This window comes from Boleophthalmus pectinirostris, unplaced genomic scaffold, assembly GCF_026225935.1.
Source record: "Boleophthalmus pectinirostris isolate CB_2022bp ecotype Guang Dong unplaced genomic scaffold, ASM2622593v1 HiC_scaffold_8, whole genome shotgun sequence".
In the NCBI taxonomy this organism is placed as follows: domain Eukaryota; kingdom Metazoa; phylum Chordata; class Actinopteri; order Gobiiformes; family Gobiidae; genus Boleophthalmus; species Boleophthalmus pectinirostris.
Genome location: NW_026571515.1, coordinates 17,235,225 through 17,259,722, shown reverse-complemented (window position 1 = coordinate 17,259,722; position 24,498 = coordinate 17,235,225). Strand labels below are relative to the sequence as shown.

At 38.4% G+C, this 24,498-nt stretch overlaps 3 protein-coding genes across 3 annotated transcripts; 1 reads left to right on the top strand and 2 right to left on the bottom strand.

Annotated features, from left to right (window-relative positions):
- Positions 1-197: 197 nt before the first annotated feature.
- szrd1 (SUZ RNA binding domain containing 1) lies at positions 198-7,731 on the bottom strand. Its single transcript, XM_020922440.2, has 4 exons — positions 7,626-7,731; positions 6,525-6,574; positions 5,890-6,159; positions 198-3,433 (listed from the first exon to the last, which is right to left on the bottom strand). Exons 1-4 carry the CDS (start codon positions 7,671-7,673, stop codon positions 3,316-3,318), a joined length of 486 nt encoding a protein of 161 aa, XP_020778099.1. The 5' UTR covers positions 7,674-7,731; the 3' UTR covers positions 198-3,315.
- Positions 7,732-9,855: 2,124 nt separating this feature from the next.
- smim1 (small integral membrane protein 1) lies at positions 9,856-11,297 on the bottom strand. Its single transcript, XM_055166461.1, has 3 exons — positions 11,246-11,297; positions 10,382-10,532; positions 9,856-10,098 (listed from the first exon to the last, which is right to left on the bottom strand). The coding sequence occupies exons 2-3, from the start codon at positions 10,474-10,476 to the stop codon at positions 9,969-9,971; spliced, it is 225 nt and encodes a 74-aa protein (XP_055022436.1). The 5' UTR covers positions 10,477-10,532; positions 11,246-11,297; the 3' UTR covers positions 9,856-9,968.
- A 621-nt stretch (positions 11,298-11,918) lies between these two features.
- On the top strand, positions 11,919-22,683 carry cdk11b (cyclin-dependent kinase 11B). The gene is made up of 20 exons (XM_055165815.1): positions 11,919-12,014; positions 12,678-12,805; positions 13,463-13,602; positions 13,679-13,806; positions 13,876-14,017; positions 14,092-14,264; positions 14,792-14,911; positions 14,993-15,091; positions 15,225-15,350; positions 15,437-15,511; positions 16,255-16,469; positions 16,985-17,075; positions 17,676-17,797; positions 17,878-17,983; positions 18,470-18,591; positions 18,767-18,874; positions 19,121-19,237; positions 20,623-20,771; positions 21,508-21,697; positions 22,205-22,683. Exons 2-20 carry the CDS (start codon positions 12,695-12,697, stop codon positions 22,295-22,297), a joined length of 2,427 nt encoding a protein of 808 aa, XP_055021790.1. The 5' UTR covers positions 11,919-12,014; positions 12,678-12,694; the 3' UTR covers positions 22,298-22,683.
- Positions 22,684-24,498: the final 1,815 nt, after the last annotated feature.

Here is a 24,498-nt window from a genome sequence, read left to right as displayed (position 1 = left end):
GGTCAGACAGATTATTTTTTTTAAATGTCTTCTTTTTTTAAACACACTTCTTTTTTATACTTCCATAGGAATCTTACACGATTTTGTATTTACTAAAATTTACCATTGGTGTTTCTTAAAATACACAACCATAATTTTCATAAAGTGTTAAAACTGGGCCAAGGCTTCACTAGTTTTACAAAGAAACACTCATCACCTCTGTTGCAAATTATTTTATTAAATCATTATGTACAGGCAGTTTGTGTTTCACTCAGAGCTCATCTCCTGCTGCTGGATTTCCTAAACTGAAAATTGCCAGTATTATTCTGAGATCTGATATTCAACAACTACAGCAAAATAAAACACCAGTAAGTAGGTGTGACACAGGAGGCACAAGCTTAAATCAATCATCACAATTATTTTCTACTGACAATGTGCACCACTCAGTATGGCTTTAAGATTCTACACTGAACTAAACGCCAGGGGCAGTTAAAGGTGCATTATGTAGCTTTTCTAATAGAGGGCCCACTATTTGCTTATCTCTATGGAGATGTAATTCCTCTGCAGTGTTCCAGAGTGTGGCATTAACATTTCAATGCCCATAGAGCAGGGGTCTCCAACCTGTTGCTCCCCCACCCCTTTCCAAGTAGCTCGCCAAGGGATTTCTGAATTATACCATTGTGCTAAATAACAAACGTTTCTTTAATTACATGCCTATTACCATTGTAAAAGTATAATTTTGACATTATGCACAAATAAATGGACAATGGTTTAGGTTTTATATGCATCTAACTGTACCCAAAGGCTCGCCCTCTTTCTTATAATCGTCTCAAATGCTCTCTGGCATTTTTGTTTTGTAAAAGTAGCCCACCGGAGGAGAAAGGTTAGAGACCCCTACCATAGAGACACCGCCAGGCCAATTTCCAGGTCAGATCTGTGAAGAGGCGACCCTGCTCACAGTAACAATTCATGTTTGAGCAATAAAAACACCCATAATTGAATAAATGCATTTTATATTTAATACCAAATTATGAAACATTAGTAGGCAAAGCAATAAACTCTCCACTGGTGTAGGACCCCCAACCTGGAAAAGTTACGCAGTGCACCTTTATGGTAAATGGTTTTGTGGAAAAAGGGATAGAGCCGGGGCCAAGCGTTCAAAAATACAATCTTTGTTCATTCATTCATTCAATCTCTCCCAAATCACTGGTGCCTGAGATCCTATGTGTATTAAGTGACAGATGTGATGTTTATTGCGACAAAAATATGAAGAAAGAAATTAATTCCTGACCCTACCTTTAAATCTGATTCAACCCACAGAGGCTGAATCTACATTAAAAAGATTTTGGATTAAAACAATGCCGACACCATTCATACAAAAAGCAAAAACCATTCGATGATCCACCTAAATGCCGATTTTGACTTTAAATAGAAATTAAAAATCTGGGGAAGACGGCTAAAAAAAGGTGTTTAAAAAAAAAAAAAAACAATGTAAACAAAAGTCAATATTACATTAAACTTGACACAACCATCACCTTTGATTAAAAATGGCTATTGCTAGAGACACACTGACAACATCTGCAAAGAAATCTGAGTGTAAATGTGCACTGTGTCACTGCTCTGCTTGGAATGTTCCACAGTATGATATTAAAACATATCTACCTTACGTTAATTGCTCAAAAATACTTAGAAAAACAGACATTCTGACTGTGAGCGGGGTTGCCTCTCCACAGATCTGACCTGAAACTTGGCCTGGTTTGGTCTCCAGAGAGATAGAAAGGTTTAATACCCTACTGTGAAATATTCCAGACAAAGCAATAACAATTCCACGGAGAAAAGCATTTGATGGACCCTCCACTAGAAAAGTTACACAGTGCACCTTTAAGGATTATCATAAGATCTTCAACTATATTTGCGAATAGGCTCTAGTCACGCTTATGTCACAAACCAAGAATATGTTTGGAAACATGCGATGACAACTTCTGGTGTGGTTGCTGACACTGTGGATCTATTAAAACCAATTGAAGTAAATGTGATCAGCGGTAAAATGAAGACTGCATATGTATGTGCTGTTTGGAATCATCTTGAATTTGGCGCCTCATCTCTTCTAATCACATGCACCCAGTGTGCTCGGAGTTGTGCGTCAGTGAGGAAATGATGAAAACCGAGGTGTGGTTGTAATTGTTGATTAGACGAACATAAAAGAACGCTACAATGACAAGTAGATGAAGAAAACTGCGTAATTTTCAAATTTTTCCTAGATTTTGTCAGACTTACTACCGCAAACAGAGCCCGCCGGAAGTTGCCGTTGCATGTTTCCAAAGGTCTTCCTGGTTTGTAACGTAAGCGTGAATAGAGCCTATAACCCTGTGGTGTTTGAAACGATGAAGATTTACAGTAAATGTTCGTAAATGTTCACGTGTTTTGCTTAAATTACACAATTTTACTAGAATAAATACTGTTCAGAGGTGCACAGTATTAGAAAACCATGGAAAAAAACATTAAAAATTCCACCAAATCCTTTTTTTTTTTTTTGGAGAAACAAAGGAACAAACATTAAAGGTGGACTGCATAACATTTCTGGTGAAGGGTCCACCACCTGCATGTCTCCATGGAAATGTTATTGCTTTGTCTAGAATGTTCCACAGTATAGATTAAACGTATCTATTGAAAGGGAGACAAGCAGGTTACAGCACTACGCTACATTACAGTTCAGATCTGTGGAGAGTTGCCCCTATTCAGAAGGAATTATTGTATTTTTGAGCAACAGAAACACCCGTAATGAATAAATGCAAAATGGATATGTTTAATGTTATACCATGGAACATTCCAGGCAAAGCAATAATGGAGACAAGAAGTTAGCGGACCCTCCTACAGAAAAGTTCCGCAGAGCATCTTTAAGGCAGGTGGCGCTGAATAGGAACTTTGGTATCAATTAAGACTACAAACCATACTGAAGAACATATCTGTGACTTTAATCTGATATACTGATCCATTCTGCTATGGAAAATTAAAATCCATGTGTCAGTGCATCCCTAGAAAAGTTTAAGGAGAAACAAAACCGTGAGAAGTTGTGTGAGATTATTGCTGTAAAGTACCCGCCCAGCCCCCATCCAATTTGCTTTAAAAGTCCTTCCTTTTTGTTTGGAGGGTGCCTGAAACCGCCGGGGGCACTTCTTAAAGGGATCATCATCATCATCACAGTGAGTCCTCATCACAGTGTTCACAGACTGGAAATGGGGAAGAAGAGGAGAGCTCCCCCTGCTGTTCAGAGGAGGAAGTACATAGTCTTTGGGGTGGTTCTGCTCCCTCCGCTGAACAGCTCCTGTGGGCTGTTTATCTGTGCTGCCTGAAGCCCTGGGTGCTGTCTGGGCCCACCGGCTGGCGCACCACATGGTTGTTTGATCGGGAGTCCTCTGAAGGCAGTGTTGAGTTATTGTTGCGCCCCGACTTGCTGAAAGAACAGAATTGAATAGACTTTACAATCAAAAACAGAGCAAAGAAAGTAGAGCAGTAAAACCATAAACTGTGTACATTATATATATATATATATATATATATATATATATATATATACACACACACACACACATATATATATACATAGATAGATAAATGGACATATCTGGCCCACAAGCTGCCACATTCCAAATAGGAAGTGTTCATGGGTGCTTTTCCGGCTCCATCAACTCTGGCTTCAATTGACTTTACACTGAAAAACTCCTCACTCCTCTCTCTGTAACTGCTGCACTGCGCCTCGTCATTTTGGTCTTAAAATGTTCGTATTAACTCGCTCTTCATGATCCTGATATTTTTATTTTGCTATTTTGTCTGTAAATAAATTCCTAATTTGGAGTTTATACATACATTAGAATTGAACATTTTATTCACAAACATCAGTGTTGAGCAGAAGCAGAAGTGAATGGTGTGGTGATCTTAAAGTCTATCATTTTCCCTCAATTTGGCAATTTTTTTAGGTTTAAAATGTTGTTTCCTGGTTGGAAATCATGACATCATGCTAGGAAACTCCTCTAATTTACACAAAAATTATTATTTGACAAATAAAAATGTAAACATCTTTATTTTGTTGAAATAATATTTAAAATGTGCTTATTTTGTGTAAATTGTGCTGATGCAATGTCATCACTGTGGAACTCTCTAAAATAGAAGGCTGCACTTCCTGTAATTTTCAACATATTTTTAACCTTTTCTTCACAAACTGCTTCTTGATTGATGTAAACCTTTAAATGTATATTTACAACCGGTTTTATTCCACCAACCTCTGTAGAAATTACAGACTCATCAAAACCTTTCAGTCATACGCACTTGAGTTTCAGGTGAATCATGTTTTTCCGCTGTGCTGAAGTGGGAAGAGTGAACCACTGTACCACAATGTCATAGACGCTACCTCAGATATACAAGATGTCTTTGCACTTTAAATAACCCACCATTTCCAAACTCAACACATACAACGAGGAAATGAGAGACTGAGCTGGGTTGGAGATATGATTATCACAATAATATTATGTTACTTAGAAAGGAAGCATTTTAGCTTTTTTTTCTCTTTCTGTGTTAAATGTTCATGTTTTGAATGTCTTTCCAAGTATAGAGATGATATATTGTGCTTTCTTAAATGTTTAAATCTTCAAAATAAAGTAACTCCAACTCTAAGTAATCATCTTATCTTTAGCGGGTCAGAATAATAACCATCCATGACTCATTTTAGAAGACTATACTGTCAATTATCTTGTCTCTAACCATTTATACCAATATTATATTAAAATATACTGGGGTACAATAATCAGTTTATTTTTTGTTGGGTTTCATTTTGTTTTTAATGATCGTGTGAAAAGCATACAGCCTCTTTCACCAGCTTCATTGCCCTTCTACTTCAATTTGAACTCTCTAGATTCTCAGCAATGCAGCTAAACTAATGAGGCAAACTGAGAATGATACAATGGAACACCTAAAAATATATATTGTTGTAAAACATCTGGGACCAGTCCTCCGAAATCACCAATAATACTGTTTACAAAACATTTTAACTTGGATTTAATTGCTTTAGAGTCATGGTGTCAATGACATGACGTGGTTGTTTATGGTAATATTTCTGTTTGGAATTATGTAATTGAAAGTATGGCTAGTCTTTTAACTGCAGCAGTTACACCAACTGTTAGGCTGGACAATTTTGAACACTTCATCTAAAACAACTGAAAAAAAAATAAAACAGTTCCAATGCCTTTGTGCACACAGAACAGATTGTCTTTAAAGCACATAATATCTGGTCTCAACCTTTGTACAACGTAAAACAACAGCACAATACTAAAATTTTCCTTTATCACTTCACAGATTGTTCTGCCTTTTCAAAAACGAAGTTTGGTTTGGGATTTGTAACAGGCAACCAAAAGAAATAACGGCAGGTGATATGAATGACATAGTTTTGAAAATGCTATATTCACCCAAAACTATGTATTAAAGTATTTAAAGTGTCTCCAGCTCTTCACGTCAAGTTATTCCCCTTTCAGAGCGCTATTACAACACAATCAGTGTGCAGCCTGCTAATGAAACTACTGCACATCGCATCAGATTTGTTGTGTACAGTTTTTTATCATGCTTTTGTATATTAAAAAGAATTGTTGTGTGGGAGCATGGATGACGTAGCACTGAGCATGGTACAGAATCTTACAGCTTACTGTAAGGAGGGTATGAATAGGGCCTGGGAGAGATTCATAAATTACCAATGTTACTACATGTTATAACACGGCAGAAAGCTACAAAAAACCTCTAAGTTACAAGCCACATATTGCCCTTTTTAACATGCCCCCCACATCCTTCCTCAATCAAATCAATTTACACAATATAAGAAAGCCTGTTTTTTAAGACTTTGTCAGAACAGAGCATGTGCATTACCGGTCGGTGCTGGCCTTGTCCTGAGGGGGGTCTTCGGGGCAGGCACTCCCCAGTATTCTCTTGCGGGCCTCTGCGTATTCAGCCTCGCGCTGAGCCAGGGATTTCACCTGGGGAGTGGGCCGGCTCTGGTTCAGGGGGGAGCCTAGCGTCCCATTGTTTGTGGGTCTCTTCAAGATGCGAATCTGAGGAGGGGGGGCTGCTGGCTGGGACTCATCCTGTATCACCATTGCAGTCCGCAGAGGGGACCTCGTTGAACCGATACTGGAGTTCCTACACAAGACATGAGCATTTACATAAAAATACACTGTCTGAATTTGTTTCATTAGACTTTTCTAATTTGATGCTCACTTATATAAGTACATTTACTGCACACAGTAATATCATTCAATTCTATTCTTTCAAAATCCTTAAACAATTACATACATTTTCAAGCTTTAGTATCAAGCTACTAAAAATATGAATTGTTATAATGGCAGAAAAAAAAACTTTTTAAAATCTCTTCCTTTTGAAATGATTTGTTTTACAAATATTGACTGTGAACCTTGGCATCAAACTCAAAGCACACTAAATGTGTTTGAAGTGGACAGTGATGTAATCACCAATTCAAATGTGGGTCAGGAATGGTTTGTCCTTACTTTTCTCTCTGGGCGATCCTGAGCTTCTCCTCTAACCGTCTTTCCATTTCCTAAAGGGAAGAATTAACCTCATGTTAACATAATGAGCACCAGAACATGTGTTAAGAGCAGTACACAAACAAGGTAAGTGCAGCAGGTTATTAGGCAAGTGCATGAGCTGATGGAAAGCTGGGTTCTGTTTCAAGCTATTTATACATGTGCAGGACAGCTGCCAAGTCATAACACAGTCACTTAGCCAACACTGAGAAAGTGACGTAGACACATTTTACTGTAAGACCGTGTTAACCATGTTTAGGTAAAGTTAGGTTGAAGTTTGGGTTCATAGACTAGACCAATTCAAAAACATAAATATGATAAAATATTGGCTATATAATTACCTTTGCAAAGCTTATTTTATTTAGAGATTAACACTTATTTTACTGTTTAGAATGATAGCACAGAAGAACAGGCTTAATAGTTGTTGTCAGTAGTAATTAACTGAAGACACAATGCTCACTAAACAATGGCCCACATTGTTTTGGAGTTTCCTTATTCAAGCAGTCTGCCATAAGCCATGTCACAACTTTCACTACTATAAATCGAAACAAAAAACATATACATATATATATATATATATATATATATAAATGAATAATACCGAAACACATAACCCCCTAATTAACTTATAGGCAATTAAAAGATCACACTCGAACTGAAATATAATTTGAGTGCTGTGTTGTCATAAAATTATAATCCATTGAATTGTCTTGCTAAATTAATGCTAACTTGGGCTAACGTCAGTATAGCATTTCACTGAACCAAGACTTTACTCTCACCAAATTCGTGCAACTTAAAATGGCTACTGATCTAACGCACGCGAAAAATATTCAGGGCATGTTATTATAGCACAATCTCAATAACGACACCACAGTGTCATTTGTGCTTTGAATGATCAACTTTAGCCGACCAAGTTCCATCATGCTATCGTTAGCTTTAGCCACATTGTTAGCCCTTAGATCAATCATCTACAAACACACTGTACGATTCTGTTCTAAAAATTCAAGATTTTAATAACAATAACAACTATTTAAGTTCACAATATGAACTGATTTGTACATTTACCCCACTATCAGCCGCTTCTTCCCAACTTTCGGCGACCTCCTCATCCATGTTTCATGTTTCTCTCAGACGCGACACGCTGCGGGCGGGGGGCGGGGCTTGCGAGCGGGGGGCGGGGCATGTGACCCTGAAGTCCCGCCCCTTCAGGCTACGCTCCTTGACGTCACTCTGACGGAATCCCCCTCGGCCAGGAGGACACCCCATAAATCATATATATACCCTTATTGTTTCGGCCTATTTGTCCTAAAATATCAGACTAAGATGTCTTTTATTAGTAGTTTGTACGACCACAATAAAGTACAAAAAAAAAAAAGAAAAAAACTGGGTTAAAATTATATTTAGTATGCATAGTATGTAATTTATTTTACTATAGGCAAATACAGTATTTGCCCTTTGCCATAGTATTTGTAAAGTTTCGTCATCAATGTACAGCAACCACATATTATTTAACATTTTTTAAACTATGTAATGAACAAGAGTGGGTTAATATAAGTTTTTTTTCCTTTTCAAGAAATGTGCTTTTCTGTTGTTTATAATGTATGTAGTATGTTTATGATTATTGTTCCTCTCTTAGCACAAACTCGAAATAAAAACAAATCAAATCAAAAACTCTCAATTCAAAGTTAATCTGTTTCTGAACCTTTTGGAGCACAGACGAATGGTGGGCTGACTCTTTCTGAAGTTTTGCACAGTCTTTGTGTACTTTAATTTTAATTGGGCAAAAGAATTGGGCAAGGAAAGTCAGATTTCAAATTCTGCCCAAATTTTGGGGGGTAAATATAAGAATGGGTATAGGTGGTGTCCCTGGGGTTGGCCTTAGAGACAGCAGATTGAAATTGTTGAGTCCTGACAATTCCCACATCAAAACCGATGTAGATCTCACTAAACATGAAGTTGAATGACTTGTAATTAGGTAAAAAGAAACAAAAAACAAAAAACACACAATTCATTAATCAGTGGGTATTTCTTTTATTTTGAGGGGTGGGTTTTGGAGTGCAAACTGATCCAGTTTCTTCTCAGAATGGTTAATTTGACTGAAAACAAGTGGGTTGCAGATTCACATTAATGTTTGTCATGTCCATGAGATTAAGAGTTCCCTTTTATGAGAAGCTGGATAAACAGAAATTAATTAAGAAAATGTACTAGGGCTCGTATCAGCCCCCTCTGAACATGAACTACTCCACTACACAAAGGCAACAACTGCTTCATGATTTCAAACTGTGGTATGGTATTTTTTTATTATTCTCCTCACCAACATCTAAATTCAATATCATGATAATAATGGGTTTCATTCACACATGTTTTAGTATTCCAAAGCTCAAAATGATAACAGCTATCTTTTACTTTTAGTTCAGTAGAGATGGGTAATTCCAAGGCTGAAATTATTCTAGTGAAGGTGTATGGAGTTTAGAAATACCGTGGAGCACGTCTTGTACTAGTTACTACGTGACATGAATAGGCCTATTATCTGTGAGAAGAATTCAGCCTAAATATGCAGGGTTTGTGTGTCAAACATGTGTAAAAGAAACAAAACACAACGCCAGGTTTGTATTTGATGAGAAAACAACATTACAATATAGATCAGAAAATAGGACCCTTTATGCATTGCTTTTTGTCAGTTTCAAATCCATGGGAGAGTAGTGCTCTCTGGTATCTTCAGATGTTCAAATTTAGAACAAAGCTGAAGGATACATTCTTCCAGGATATGTAACCTATTGAAGTGGCTAAGATACAACAGTTTTACATTTTTATAGACCCAAAGGCTTGCAAAAATTTGAGAGTATATTTTATAGATCTTATCTTATCTTTATCTTATAAAAGATAAAGACATATCCTGTGATCAGATATGAAAGTGTAAGGCAATGCTTTGATAGAGTTTATCCAAAAAGCATAAGACTTTGTGCTAATGTCCATGTATTTATTTATTTGGCAATTACAATGCAGTCTGTCCCTGGTTGGGCTTTTTGTACCTGTTATAGCATAATATAAAACAAATTAAAATCTCTTCCATTTAATAAATACACACCATAGCTAAAATATTGATAAACTGCCTGAAAAATCTGGAAATGAATCCCTTGAATTTGACCGGACCATTGTCATGGGACAATGGATCAGATATGAGCTATCGGGGGGGGGGGGGGGGGGGAGGTCAATAAGGAGAGAAACACCCATGCAGTAGAAAATAAACAAATGGAAAAAGTGCAAACTCCAGACAGACAATCCAAACCAAATATAAACTGTAGGAAGGAAAGAATCCATCAACTAAAAGTCTTCATCATTTACATCTTAAGAAACACATGTTTAACATTTTAAATAAGCTAAATGAATAGGATGTTAAACTGATTCTTATACTCCACACTTGTGCACGTAGAATCCTGTCACATATCCCAGAATGTAGAGGGAGAGCAGAGCAGCGAGAGCTCCAGCAGCTTTCACAGCGACCCCAGCACTGCCCCCACACACACGGCTGTACATCCTAAACACAAAGTACTGTCATTCTATTTTTTACTTGAGTCTTTAACTCTCCTTCTAAAAAGGTGTGTCAGACTACAAAGCAATAAAGGCCTAACATAAATATAATTAAAATAAATAAATAAAAATCACCTTGGCAGTGTATGATCTTCTACTTATGTCTCAACATTCATAATTTTCTTGTTCATTAATTAAAATAGCCTACCATACAGCCACTGCAATACTTATCTACTGGCAATTTAAAAACATATTATTTTGAAGGGTGCTTTGTATTTCTGTGGTCTCACCTGGCAAACGTGGACTGTCCTGCCTCCACGTCCATGTTGATGTTGTCTTCGTTCCATCGATCATACTGCACTCTGGCTCCTGTGTTAGACTCCATGTGGACGCGTCAGTACAGATCTCCCCCTGCCCCAATCACTCTTCAGCCACCTAGTCCTGATAAAAACATAAAAATGTTAAACCAACACTATGTTATTCTCTGGAGGTGGCACATTGTCCGCTACAATGGAAATATAAAGTTGAAACCATCCTTTGTAACATTCTCCACGAGCATAGATACATTTTATGAGATTATGTGCAAGATTATAGACAACATTTCCATGAAAACAAGCAGAAGGAGACCACAGGCCAAATAAGAGTTAGGTTTGTGGAGATTAAATCACATTCACACAGGACACAGTTTTTTTAGTGCAATAAAGTTAATCTAACTGAAAGAACATGCTTTTATTTAATTTGAAATTTTGCCTAAAAAGTTAGAAACTCGGGTCTTTTATCCTTCACATGACCAAAATTTGACTATCTCACACACACAGTCTCCTCTTTATGGAGATGTGATTGCTTTCGGGAAACGATTCCACAGCATTGAAGTTATCCATCTACGAAGACACCGGGTGACTTACCAGGTCAAGCTTAAAGTCAGAATTGTGGCGTAACAGTGTATGTTTTTCAGTACGTTTTAGCAATAACTACACATCTAATTGCATAAACAGAAGATATAAGTTTGATACCATACTGTGAAACAAGAAGCCAAAGCAATATAATCCCCAAGGAGTCAAGCAAGTGGTGGGCTGACCATCAGAAAAATAAAATAAATAAATAAACAAATATGTCAAAATGTGATTATTATAGGTTTACAAAAACTGCCTTACCTGAGTGCCCATAAGCAGAGTGACTGAAGCTCAGAGCTCCTGCACATGTAACTACTCAACTGTTCTAAGAGCTTTGCTTCTCACTATGAGACTGTGGTCAGAGTTCAGTAGGCTGACCCAGTCATAAAATGTTTTTCACCTGCTTATGACTGTGTTATAAAGGGCAATCCAGACCCCGGGTGCTTAACTTAATCTCTACTTTCTACACTTCCGCTGCTGAGAGCACATGGACCAGATTCCTTAATGTGAATTATTGTAGAACAACAAACTACAAGCATGTTTGTTGTCCTTAGTCTATGTAGTTTAGGATTTGGATTTAGGAACAGTTTTAGGATTTATTTGCACATCTAGCCTATGGGCCTAAATATTAATACAATCACAGTTTTTGTAATTTCCACAAAGGTATAGAGAGTTCATGTTTGTTCACTTCATAAACAGCCTATGATATTTGAACTTTGAGACATCATGAGTTATGCATTGTATACATGCTTTATTTCCAGTTTCATTACAAAAACAGACAACTGGCTTGTAATCCTTGCTTCTAATGCACATGAGTACATTATTAAGTTTCCAACATTTTTTTTCAAGAGCCTGGGTGATTTCATATAGCCTGATCTTGTCTGTCCTGCCATTACCCCACAAAGTCAATAATAAAGTAGGGCGGAACTATGTTTTAAAATCCAAGTTTCCAGCAGGACCCTAAACCGATTTGCTTTTGCATCACTTTGAACACTTCCGGTGTGACATAGGACCGCTCTGCGCTCTTCAGGTTGGTTTAACTGCTTCACTCCAGGACTTTATTTGTTACATATACGGGCTGATACGAAGAAAATCAGACATCGCAATCGAGTTCTTACTGTGAACCATGTCCTAAGTTCACACGACGTTGGCTTCAGTGGAGCGAGTTTTTTACAAAGTGACTTTAGCGCCAATCGCTAAAGCTAGTCTGCTAACGCTCATGTTAGCCTCAGAAAAATAACAACAGCAAACACATGTTTTTACCTGATGTTTGTTTTTAAGAGGCAAATGCGGCTTTACCTCCAGTGCATTGTTCTTATGAACTCATCTTAAAAAGAATTGGCAAGATTTTACATCTTGACCTATTTATTGTAACGTATTAGTAACGTAAACCTCGTGTGAAGCTTTCTGTGATCCACACGCTGCTGCGGTCTTTATTCTATCTGACAGCTAAATTACTGTGCATAAATAACACTGATGACAACATATTTTTTGCAAACTACAAGTGTATGTGTAACGGTTGTACATATGCCTTTATGATAAATTGCTCCGCTGTGAAACTATAATCTATCAGCCGTTTGACGTCTATTATAAAACTAATAGATTTTATTGAAATGTTTTGCTTTGTCCTGGTTCTGTCATTGTGTACTTGTGCAATGTTGTGACTGATGTTGAAATATTGTGTGTGGTGCAGGCGGTGATTGGACGCTGATGGGGGACGAAAAGGACTCCTGGAAAGTTAAAACTCTTGATGAAATCCTGCAGGAGAAGAAACGCAGAAGAGAATTAGAAGAGCGGTCTGACAACAAGCGGCAAAAAAATGTACATAGCTTTTATACAATGTGTAAATGATATTATTAAGTAATTACACCATTGTTTAAGAGTGTGTGTATTGAGATTAGAGCTGAATTTAACTTTGGAGGTATTCATCAATCAATATCAAGCCAAAACCTAGCCTATTTTAATCACAAATGGAACTACTGTCCATGGACACACTGGCTCCTTTCATTTAGTCAGTTCATAAAAAGTTTACCAGTGATTCACCTAATTATGTGTAATTTTGTTGCTCAATTGATCTGACCTTCTCAAATTTACTGGGAGCGCACACAAAGCAAAGCTCAAACAACAGGCCTGAATAAGCAGCGGTTACTGTGATTTCTTTTATGGAATGACTATCTGGAAATAGAGTTTGTTTAAAATTTTCATGTCTGCTTCTATGTAGTTAATAATATTGATTATTAGGGAAGGGACAAGATTTCGTGCCACAAGATCTCATGAGACAGATTGCTACAGGATTGTGCACACATGAGAAAAATTATCTTGTGTGGTGTTTTTTTTCCATGTGTTTACATTTGGATTGGACAGAAAGAGTCAAGTACTAGGGAGACCTCCTTGAGAAGCTGTAGTTTGACAAATCAGTGTTACAATGAAATTTTAAATTTGCTGGATATTAAAAATTGTGCTTTCTGTGTCCCACAGTTCACACAGGACCCTGTTTTACAGGCGGATGAACGGGAATCTAAACGGGACACTCCTGAAGAAGGAGAATTACGTGATCAAAGAATGGAAATAACAATTCGTAATTCCCCGTATGCTCGGGAGGACTCTACTGAAGACAGGTCTGTGTTCAAGCATATTCAGTTATAAAAAAGTACAATGTAATTTTATAATTCATGTTTGTATGCTTATGTTCAGGGGAGAAGAAGATGAATCACTTGCCATTAAGCCTCCTCAGCAGATAGCACGAAAAGACAAATCACACCACAGAAAAGAGGAGAAGAGAAAAGACAAGAGACGGCACCGCAGTCACTCAGCTGAAGAAGGTCAGCAAGAGAAATTTTAACTGTTCATTTGTTCAAATACATCTGTTTACAATCTTTATGCATCTTCAGGAAAACATGTGCGTCCAAAAGAGAAGGAAAAAGATCGAGAAAGTGACCGGCGTAAGCGTCACTGGGAAGAAGACAAAGCCCGTAGAGACTGGGAGAGGCAGAAACGGCGAGAACAGGCCCGAGCTCACTCACGGAGAGAGCGGTCAGTATCTGAGAGGCTGATTGATTCTAGTAAACACTGAAGAATTTGAATGATATTCTGTGTGCTTTTCACAGTGACCGGTTGGAGCAGCTGGAAAGGCAACGTGAGCGAGACCGGAAACTCCGTGAACAACAGAAAGAACAACGTGAACTTAAAGAGCAGAGGGAGTTTAAGGAGCAGAGAGAGTTTAAAGATCGAGAGAGGAGAGTGGAGGAGAGACGCAAAGATAGAGGAGACTGGAGACAAGGTATGGCCTAATTAGTATTCACTTGTGGATTCTGGAGGTAATAGATGTGTTGCAATTTCACATGTAAGCAGTGGTGGGACAAAACAAAGTAAAAGGACTAACGTACTGTTATAATGTTACGTTATACTTACTCCACTACATTTTTGAACTTTTTTTTTTATATATTCTTTTCTGAGACCTGCTGAAAAGGCTGAGAGGGTTATTTTTTTGTCAAGTTCATAGTGTGAGTAAAGAAAAAATACAAATAAAAATGGCTAAAATAACCCCTGCCGTCTCTACACGATATTTAATACTTTTACTACAGTAGATTTTTTCATGTGCTACTTTTACATGAGTATTTTTTGCTCCAGCTTTTGTACTTTTACAAACAACAAAACAACAACAAAACTGAGTACTTCTTCCACCACTGCATGCAAAAAATATATATATTTATAGCAATATTCACCACATGTGTGTCTTTCTCTTGTTTATGTGTCGTACTTGAAGATCTGCTCTAAAATTTGATTTGATTAAATTGTTTTTGGCAGTTGTGCACCGAGCTCCAGCAGAAGAATATGAAGACAAACTGAAGCCAAGACAACGGAGCCGTAGTCCCACATGGGCTCCAAGAGACAGGGCAGAACACAATGAACCACGCAAAACCACAGGTACTCAAAACCACCCCAGATCATTTTGAAATGTTTACCTATAAAGTGTTCATTTATTGGTATTGCTAACTTTGCCCACAGAGCTGAAGGAAGATAAGCCTGAACTCAAAGACCTGTTAGCAGATCTCCAAGACATCAGTGACAATGAGCGAAAGACCAGCTCTGCAGAATCCTCTGTTGGTAAGAAAATCCACAGATAATATGAAAGAAGTTAAATGTTTTATTCAAATACTTTCTGGAAAGTCTGAACAAATTGTATTTTTTTTCATTGCATTATTGTACCCTTACCTCTTTTTTTTTTTTTGCTGTGTAGCCTCCGGATCAGGCTCAGAGGAGGAAGATGACGAGGAAGAGGAAGATTCCAGCAGTCAGAGTGAGGCAGAGGGAGAAGGGGAGGAGGAGTCGGCCTCTGGATCAGCCCACTCGGAGCAGAGTGCAGGTTAGAGCTGAAGTAACAGCTTATGTCATTTGTCACGTTAAGTTTTTAAGCTGCAATGGGACACATGTTTCTACGCTACATTTCAGAAGACGTGAGCGAGGATGAACAGTCTGAGGAAGAGTCTGAAGAGGAGAGAGAGAACGGAAACCACATCCCAGCAGGTACTACATCATAATAAAGAGTGTCTGATATGTTTGGGCACGGAGGAGCAGTGGAGAAGGCCACGTCTTCCCCAGGCCTCGTGTTTAGTCCTAGTGGGGAGGCCTGTCACGATAATTACTATGTTGACTTATTGTTCAATACATGATGAATGGAACAATAATTTTAGGGGGTCAGGATTTATTGTGAGGACTTTTTAGTTCTAGTGAGGACATTTTTGTTATTTTTCTGTACTACAATTAGATTTGAGCTGTAGAAAGTTGAATACACAACCCACAAACTAACTACTTGTTGCATTCAGTTCTGTGTTTATGGCAGCTTATATTTTTTAACAATTTTGTGCAGGGATGCTTCTGCTTTATGGTGTGGTTTAAGTATTGTTGTTTATTGTCTAGATTTTCATATATTTATTTAAGTTACTATATTTACATAAAAATACAAAATAATACAAATATATCTCTGCTATATATAAGAGGTCGTAAGGAGAAACGGTGCAAAGATGAAATAGTGACTGGCATGACACACGGTTATCTGTTACATAAGGGTGAGTTGTTGTACAGTTGTATGGAGTATCGTTTGAATGTAGTTCTGTATCCCTGTGTTTAAACGGGGCAGTAGGAGCCCATTTTAAGTGAATTGCGTAAACCTTTTACTGATAAGTTAACCCCATTAGTATTACTTTACTGTCTAGTCTAGAGTAGGATGTCGCAGAATGTCAAACATTTTTTTATTTTTTATTTCTCAGTGCCAGAGTCGAGGTTTGACCATAATTCAGAAGATAGTGTTGACGACACAGAGGAGGAAGATGAGGAGGAAGATGGGGGCGAGGTACATCCCACTCCTCAGTCTCAGACCCACTCTCGCTCTGCTACCCCCGAAGAGAACTACATTCCAGACTCTCCCCCTCTGTCCCCTGTGGAGCTGAAGAAGGAACTGCCCAAGTACTTACCTGCCCTCCAGGTGTGGGTTTACATAATGATCTACACCACTTAAAGGGCTCATGTCACACTATTTTCTGATCTATGGTGTAATGTTTACTTATCACAAACATACTCAGAGTTGTGTTTGTTTCATTCACACATTTTATTCACATTTCTTCTCTCAAACAGAAAACACTGACAACTTGTGAGGTCAGGTGGCAATACAGGAAGTACTCCACTGTGTTTTTAAACCCATAGTCCCTCACTAGAATCATTGCATAATTTGGAACTGCCTATCTCTTCTCAACTAAAGGTGAAAGGTAGCAGTTAACTTGAAAACTACCACTACATGACATCACAAGATGTAGATGTAGATTTGGAGATATAGACAGACTAATAATAAATGATTACTGCAACGTGTGAATGAAACAAAGCATAACTCCTGGAAATTTTTTTGAAGAGGCAACAATATTATCACATGGCCTTAAGAGTCAATTTTGTGTAATATAAGACCTAACTAAAGTTACATTTCTAAACAGTAATGTGGTCTTTCAGGGCTGCCGCAGCGTGGAGGAGTTTCAGTGTCTGAACAGGATCGAGGAGGGAACTTACGGAGTCGTCTACAGAGCTAAAGACAAAAAGACTGGTGAGGATCTTGGTCTGTAGCTTGATTCATGATAATCTAGTTCCAGGCTTTTCCCATCTTAATTCTACTTTCTATAGATTCAGTTCTTTATCATTAATTATTCGTGTGTGTGTTTCAAATTCAGAATCACTTTGAATGTAGTGAAAAGCCATGTTCTGTCAAAAATATGTAATTTTTCACCAATAGAATTTCATGCAACATACCTGGAGTTGTTTTGTTTCATTTTACACATGTTTAACACACAAATCCTCCATATTTAGGTTAAGGTTAGGTAGAATTATTTTCTTAAATAGAGAACACTTTTTTGTGTTTTTAAACTCCATACACCTTCACTACAATAATTTGGATAATTTCAGACCTGGAATTGCCAGTTTCTACTAAACAAAAGGTTAAAGGTAAACTTGAAACTACTGCTTCATAGACAGACTAATAATAAAGGATTACACAAACAAGTGAGAATGAAACAAAACAAAACTCTGGGTTTGTTTTTGAGGAAGTAACGGCATTATTAACAGCTTAAAGCTTACAAGATTCCATTTTGTGTAATATAGGACCTTATTTAAAACTGGGCAAACAGCTGATTGTAAGCCATGTTTACAGATGAAATTGTAGCTTTGAAAAGACTGAAAATGGAAAAGGAGAAAGAGGGCTTCCCCATCACATCTCTACGTGAAATCAACACCATTCTTAAGGCTCAGCACCAGAACATAGTCACTGTGCGGGTATGACAGACTCCAGAGCTGTGTAGTGCTCCACCTGTTGGTTTAAACTAATAACTGAAATATTTATTTTCCGTTTGTAGGAAATTGTTGTCGGGAGCAACATGGACAAGATTTATATTGTGATGAATTATGTGGAACACGACCTGAAGAGCTTGATGGAAACTATGAAACAGCCCTTCCTACCAGGTGAGAAGAGCCCACTGGAGTCAGATGATGTAATGGTGAAGAATTTTTAAACAAAAGCTGCTGTTTGGTCGGGCTAGGAATCACAGGGTCTCTCACAATTCAAAACAATACACGATACATGGCTCGCAATACAATATTATCACAATATAATCAATATAATGCACATGATATGCTGTGATTACTGTTTTTTAAGAACCAAATACATTTTAACAATAATATTTCTGTGTTAAACCACTACCTGTGCAAAGTTGATATGATAATACATCTATTTTAATAATCAAAACACTGAATATGTTAAGGGTCTTGCATAAACAAGTTTCTTTCCACTAAATAAGCTTTAAAATTGTAGTGCAATCATGAAAAAACTTGGTAAAAGAGACAAAAAAAATGCTTTTGCCGATATATCAATACAGCAGCCCATGATAACCATACTGTATCACCAAATTTAGTATCACAATATATTTTTACCTCTGTTGTTTGGTGTAGGTGAAGTGAAGACTTTGATGATCCAGCTGCTCAGAGGCGTCAGACATCTACATGATAACTGGATTCTCCATCGGGACCTCAAGACCTCCAATCTGCTGCTCAGCCACAAAGGAATCCTCAAGGTATGGAAGAGTAACATACATCTAGCATACAGCTTTTCTGGATCATATTGATATTTTGCTTCAGAGTAGTTCTTTCTGTTAGCTTCACACCCCCAAATAATGTTAAGGGCATGAGCTGCAAAGTATTAGTAGTGGTCATCTTTTGTCTTTTTAACTAAGAGGTGGTTTGTTTTAGATTGGAGACTTTGGACTTGCCCGTGAGTATGGCTCTCCTCTGAAGCCCTACACTCCTGTGGTGGTCACTCTGTGGTACCGGTCTCCAGATCTGCTGCTAGGTGCCAAGGTAACCGCGATCGCACTTAAATCACCATAATTACTGTCCCGTGAGGAAAATGGAAGAGGTTGCTGGGTTCAGGCGCTACTGAACATTATTATTGAGCACATGATTAACTTGTCTAGGGTCAGTGTTCAGTGTTAGCAGACACATCTACAGTAGTGACTGATGGTCAGAGCAGTCCAGGACCTCTCTCCCAGACCTGGTTTGCAGTGCCAGCAGACTGTTACACTTGTGTTTATCTTCTCTCCGCAGGAGTACTCCACAGCTGTAGACATGTGGTCAGTGGGCTGCATTTTTGGAGAGCTCATCACCCAGAAACCACTGTTCCCTGGAAAGTCTGAAATTGACCAAATTAACAAGATCTTTAAGGTAAGTGCCCTTGTAAAGTGAAGCCACTATGAAGTGGAAAGCCCTGATGTAAAGAATATACAGGTTGTAAATCTTCAGCCTGTGCGGGCTGTCAGAAGGGAGCCTGCAGTTACATAAGAAACCACAGGAGGGAGCTGTGTGCAGGCAGCACCAAAAGCTTTAGATTTCTCTCACTCAGTTTATGTTTTGACCATCACCTTTTGAATGAATAAAGTGTAACAGTGTTTTTCAGATTTTTCACACTGTGTACCACCTGAGAAAAAATGGCTCTGAGAGTACCATCAAATCTAAACTAGGTTCAAAACAGAACTATACCCTACTACTATAGGGTTAAAAAGATCTAAAAAGGGGCAACACACTTGCTATACTTGCTATAATAAATAATAATGCCTTTAACTCCATTTCTATAGAACTTCTTTGAACACACAAAGATGCTGTTCAGTGCAGGAGTGATCTGTGCTTGTCCACTTGAAGAATGAGGGATTTTATATGAAATGTAACCATGTTATATTTGCACAGCTCCTGGGAACTGAGCTCCTCCTTTTAAAGAATCCACCCAGCCTAACTTAGGTACATGTTTGATCAAAAAAGATGAATCAAACACAGATTGATTTGCATCAATTAATGATGAAGTCATTTTATTATTTGCATGAGTTAACACATCAACTCTGACAGCCATAATTGTAAGACCATCTAAAATTGACTTTATTTTCTACCAAACCTTGTATCCCATCTAATCCTTTATCCAAACTCAAATTGAGATCTTTTAAGAGGCAGGAAATGTCTGTTAATAAAAATATGTGTGCATGTGTAGCCAGGCCGTTGGAAGTGACCAGAGTGCTTTGGCAGTAGATCCATCCTAGTTAGTTTCACCGCAGACGTTCAAATAAGGATCCAGTGGTTGTGTTGCACAAACGTTGCCATGAGGTGTGTTGTCTTGGCTGCGGTCAACAGCAATACTCACCAAATAGCCGCTTGGCTCACTGTTTTCAAAATAAACGGCTGCTGGTCTGGAACCTGGCCTGACTGTAGTTCTCTTTCATCCCTCCTGGGGGCTCTGGCGATCATTTGGATCATGGTTCATAGAACCATGGTTACATTTGTAACTATTTAATTTTTTATTGAAATTACTTTTCTCATGTTCTTTAGAGTATCAATATGCAAACACTGCATTTATTATGTGACAACATGGGAGAAAGATCCAAGGAGCAAAATATAAAACAGTAAATCATCCATTACAGTAGGTCTGTGCTACAAGCTCTAACTGAGCTATATAGCAGCACCCTTTCATTTTTTATGGTTACAGCAGGCTGGTATAATACAATGTTGTTTAAAGGTCTCATGTCTCCTGCTCAATGTCTGCTGTATTTGCCTGTCGTCTCCAGGACCTGGGCTCTCCCAGTGAGAAGATATGGCCTGGCTACAATGAGCTGCCTGCAGTGAAGAAGATGTCTTTCACAGAGTATCCCTATAACAACCTGCGAAAGCGCTTTGGGACTCTGCTGTCAGAGAAGGGCTTTGACCTCATGAACAAGTACGACTTTGTCTGACTCCTACACTCACACCACAATGTCAGTGCTCCTGAAGTATTACTGTATATCTTTACCATCTCAATTTTAAAACGAGCTAAAAACGAAACAAAAACATAAGGCTTTACTGTGCTACTGTAAATATAAACTCTGAGACATTGCAGTCTTTACTAAACCATTTTAGTTGATTTAAATACCAGACTCTTTAGATTGAGACGCCGTAGTCACATGCAGTATGTCAGGCTCATTTCAGACTCATTTTGGCGAGCTGTCCTCAAACATGTCAAACGTGGAGCTTTGCTAATCCATCACCTTCCTCTACTCCAGTCTTCAGACAGTCTCTGACAGTCTCACTGAGAGGAGCACCACAAGATCCCAGAATGTTTTTAAGATGTCAATGGATGTTTGTTTTCATATTTTTTACACCTTTGCTGAAATCTGTAGGGGTTTCCCTAGGAACAGGGTTAGAGGTCATGTTGCCTGTGTGTGTGAAGTCAGGTAGAAATCACAGAGGTGTAAAGAATACCACACCTATGGAGGACAGTGGGCCAAGACAACCTGCACTGCTGGGGCTTTAAATGATAGTACAAACCGTCTTTGAGATGTTTTTTTCATATTTTACTGGTTTATAGAATGTGACTCACAGGCAAAAATTGCACTTAAAAAATAAATTCTCCTGTGTATCTATTGTGGCTTTATTGTCAATATACCTGCACTCACTGGCCTTTTTTGTTTTGATAGATTCCTGACCTATTGTCCGGCCAAGAGGATTACTGCAGATGAAGCTCTGAAGCACGAGTATTTCAGAGAGACCCCGCTGCCCATCGACCCCTCCATGTTCCCCACGTGGCCGGCCAAGAGTGAGCAGCAGAGGGTGAAGAGGGGCACCAGCCCGCGGCCGCCCGAGGGAGGCCTGGGCTACAGTCAGCTGGTAAGAGCATCAGGCCCTGTGTGTTACACTGGACTTCTCTGTGTGTTAAACACATCAGAGCTGCAGCTTCTGTGTCGCCGGCGCTCCTCTCTGTTTTCCATCATCAGCACACTTCTCTCCTAATGTATTCTCCAGCTCCTCCCCACCCAGGAGCCACTGTAAAGAGCCACTCTATTTCAGGCACAAGGAATGAGTTTACAGTAGTTTATAAGAGAAATCTGTTTATTCTTTTCAGACTGCAAAAGCTTTTAAAATAGACCACACGCCAGAGTCACACAGGATCAAGCTGCAGGCTATAAAAAGGCTTATAAAATCACACACAGAAGATTTTTGTCTATAATGAGGTCTCCAGTATCCAGTATTAAACTGGAATTAGTGTAAAAAGCTATTTTGATTTTTATAGCTAATTTGAAAACTACAAACCTTGAATCCTCATGGCATTGCTTAGCGGAGCTTTAGAGAAAATACATTCATGATGCTAATATTGTCCAATGTTATTGTGCACAGGGCGACGATGACCTGAAAGACACAGGATTCCACCTGACGACCAGTAACCAGGGAGCATCCGCAGTGGGCCCTGGATTCAGCCTGAAGTTCTGAGTCCACACTTAGACTGAACAATGGTCTGTGGAGAGATGTGTGCTTGGTTTACTCCAGCAAAACTGCCACCAACTGTCAGGACTGTCTCACAGCAAAGACTCTGGTGCTCAGACACATCCACATTTCCACACTTGTGCTGGGTTTGGCTCTTAAAGGGGAAGGCCATAAATCTATTCACGTTTAGCTCATGTTTGTTTTATTTTCCTTTTCTACTGGACGGAGAGGACCAGGCTCTAAATGGTTGGTATTTCCTGGCTGCCGGAGCTACTGTATAATGATGCAGCGCTGGCTTCGTTCTCATGTCACCATTAGAACCATTACTTAGCAAGATCAGCCTGTTCTGTCGTCAGAACTGATTTTCCTAGAAATAAAAGCTGAAGATTTTTGTTTTGTCTGCCCTTCTTTCTGTGTTTATAAGCCCTGTCTAAATCTTGCAAACACAGGCGCGTACAGTCAGACTTAAATCCAAGGAAGTTATTTTAAAAAGTAGCTGTCCAAAAGTCTTTTGTGGTTATGACTTTGTTCTTTTTCACAAAAGTGGCTTGTGCTGTCCTTTATCTCAACCAGGCCTGACAAGATTATTGCTATATCGACTTAGCATTCAATATATGGAACAATATATCTTCGGGGGTAATATTAATCGTGTGTATATTTTCTTTGCACAACTGGGAAATGTTTGGTTATTTTTAGGCTATATGATAAAATTTAAGATGTAAAAGGCTGAATTAATAACTTCTTTGATAGATTACAGATGCAAAGTGCAAGTACTAAAGTGATTCATTCTGCCGTTTATTTATTGCAGCTCGTGATTTCATACTAATATTGTAGATTTAGAATAGTTTTTGTTGTTAAAATTTCAATATTATCGTTTATCATCTATCAGCATACTCAAAGACGCTTTCCTTGAAGAGACAAACAAAAATAATAAAGTTAATGAAAGGTAGTATTATAGAGATGGATTTTCTGGGCTTGAATATTTACTTTGATTGTGAAATGGACCCAAACAAATGGACATCTTGCTGCGTAGAATGGAATAGACAGTAAAACTCCTGAGGGGGACTGGGGGCTGTGGAGTATGGAAACGCTCATGAATCAGTTTTATCTGCCCCCGCCCTGTTCAGATTATTGCACCTGATGTGTTGAGTGGAGTTGGACGCCGTGCTGTGAGTGGGGCTGACTTCTTCTCTTCTGAGACTCTGCTGGCTCCAGTGCCTCCAGTAAAGAGCGCAGACATCTGAGGTCCTCCATATGGCGTTTTAAAGTGCAACTCCTTCCAGAACCTGCAGACTACATTGCTTTTGTTGGCTTTTATAGCACACTTTGGTGATATTTTAACAGCCCCAAAACCTTTTTAGAAAGCATTAGACGCAATCGGAGTTGTTTGCCAAAGTTGTGTCCAAATCAAACCACAACCTCCCGATTGCACAATAAATCCACTTGCATGTGCAATATCCTTTTTTGGAAGGTGAATCTGGTCTCGTGCATAATCAGTTATGTTAAAAACAACAGAGCTTCAATGTGCCTCAGTTGTGTAAAGAAGAGTTCACGATTTTGAATTTCATAAGATTAAATTTATTCACACCTGGCCAGTAAATGACATAAGCAGGTTGTTTTTGGACTTTTGGATTGTTTTTGGAATAGCTGATGCCTGGTGGTGTAAAAACGGAGCTACAAACCTGAACGTGAGACACAGGATAAATGCTAGGCCTGTCACTATAATCGCAATATCAACTTAGCGTTCAATATCTGAAAGCTGGAATAATATTTTATGGGGGTCAGTATTTATCGTGTGTACATTTTCTTTACACAACTGGGGATTTTTTGGTTATTTTTTTACTATACAATAAGAGATATAGGCCAGATATAATAGGTATAAGCCGTAAAAGGTTGAATTATTAACTTCTATGACTCATTACAGATGCAAACTGAACTAAAGTAGTAAAGTGTTTCATTACTACTCTTTATTGCAGCTCGTGATCATTCATTCTTCTAGGAATGGTTAATTTCTGTCCTGTGAATATGACTTTTTTAGTATTGATACCTGCTTGAATGAGTATTTAGTTTCAATACAAGATTTAGTATCGATTACTATCTGATTTTTGGATACTTTTATCATGTGAGAAAGTACATGAGTGTGAAGCATGAACTGGACAGCACCTTAGAGACACAAAAAATACATTTATTAGTTGCAAAAGTGAAAA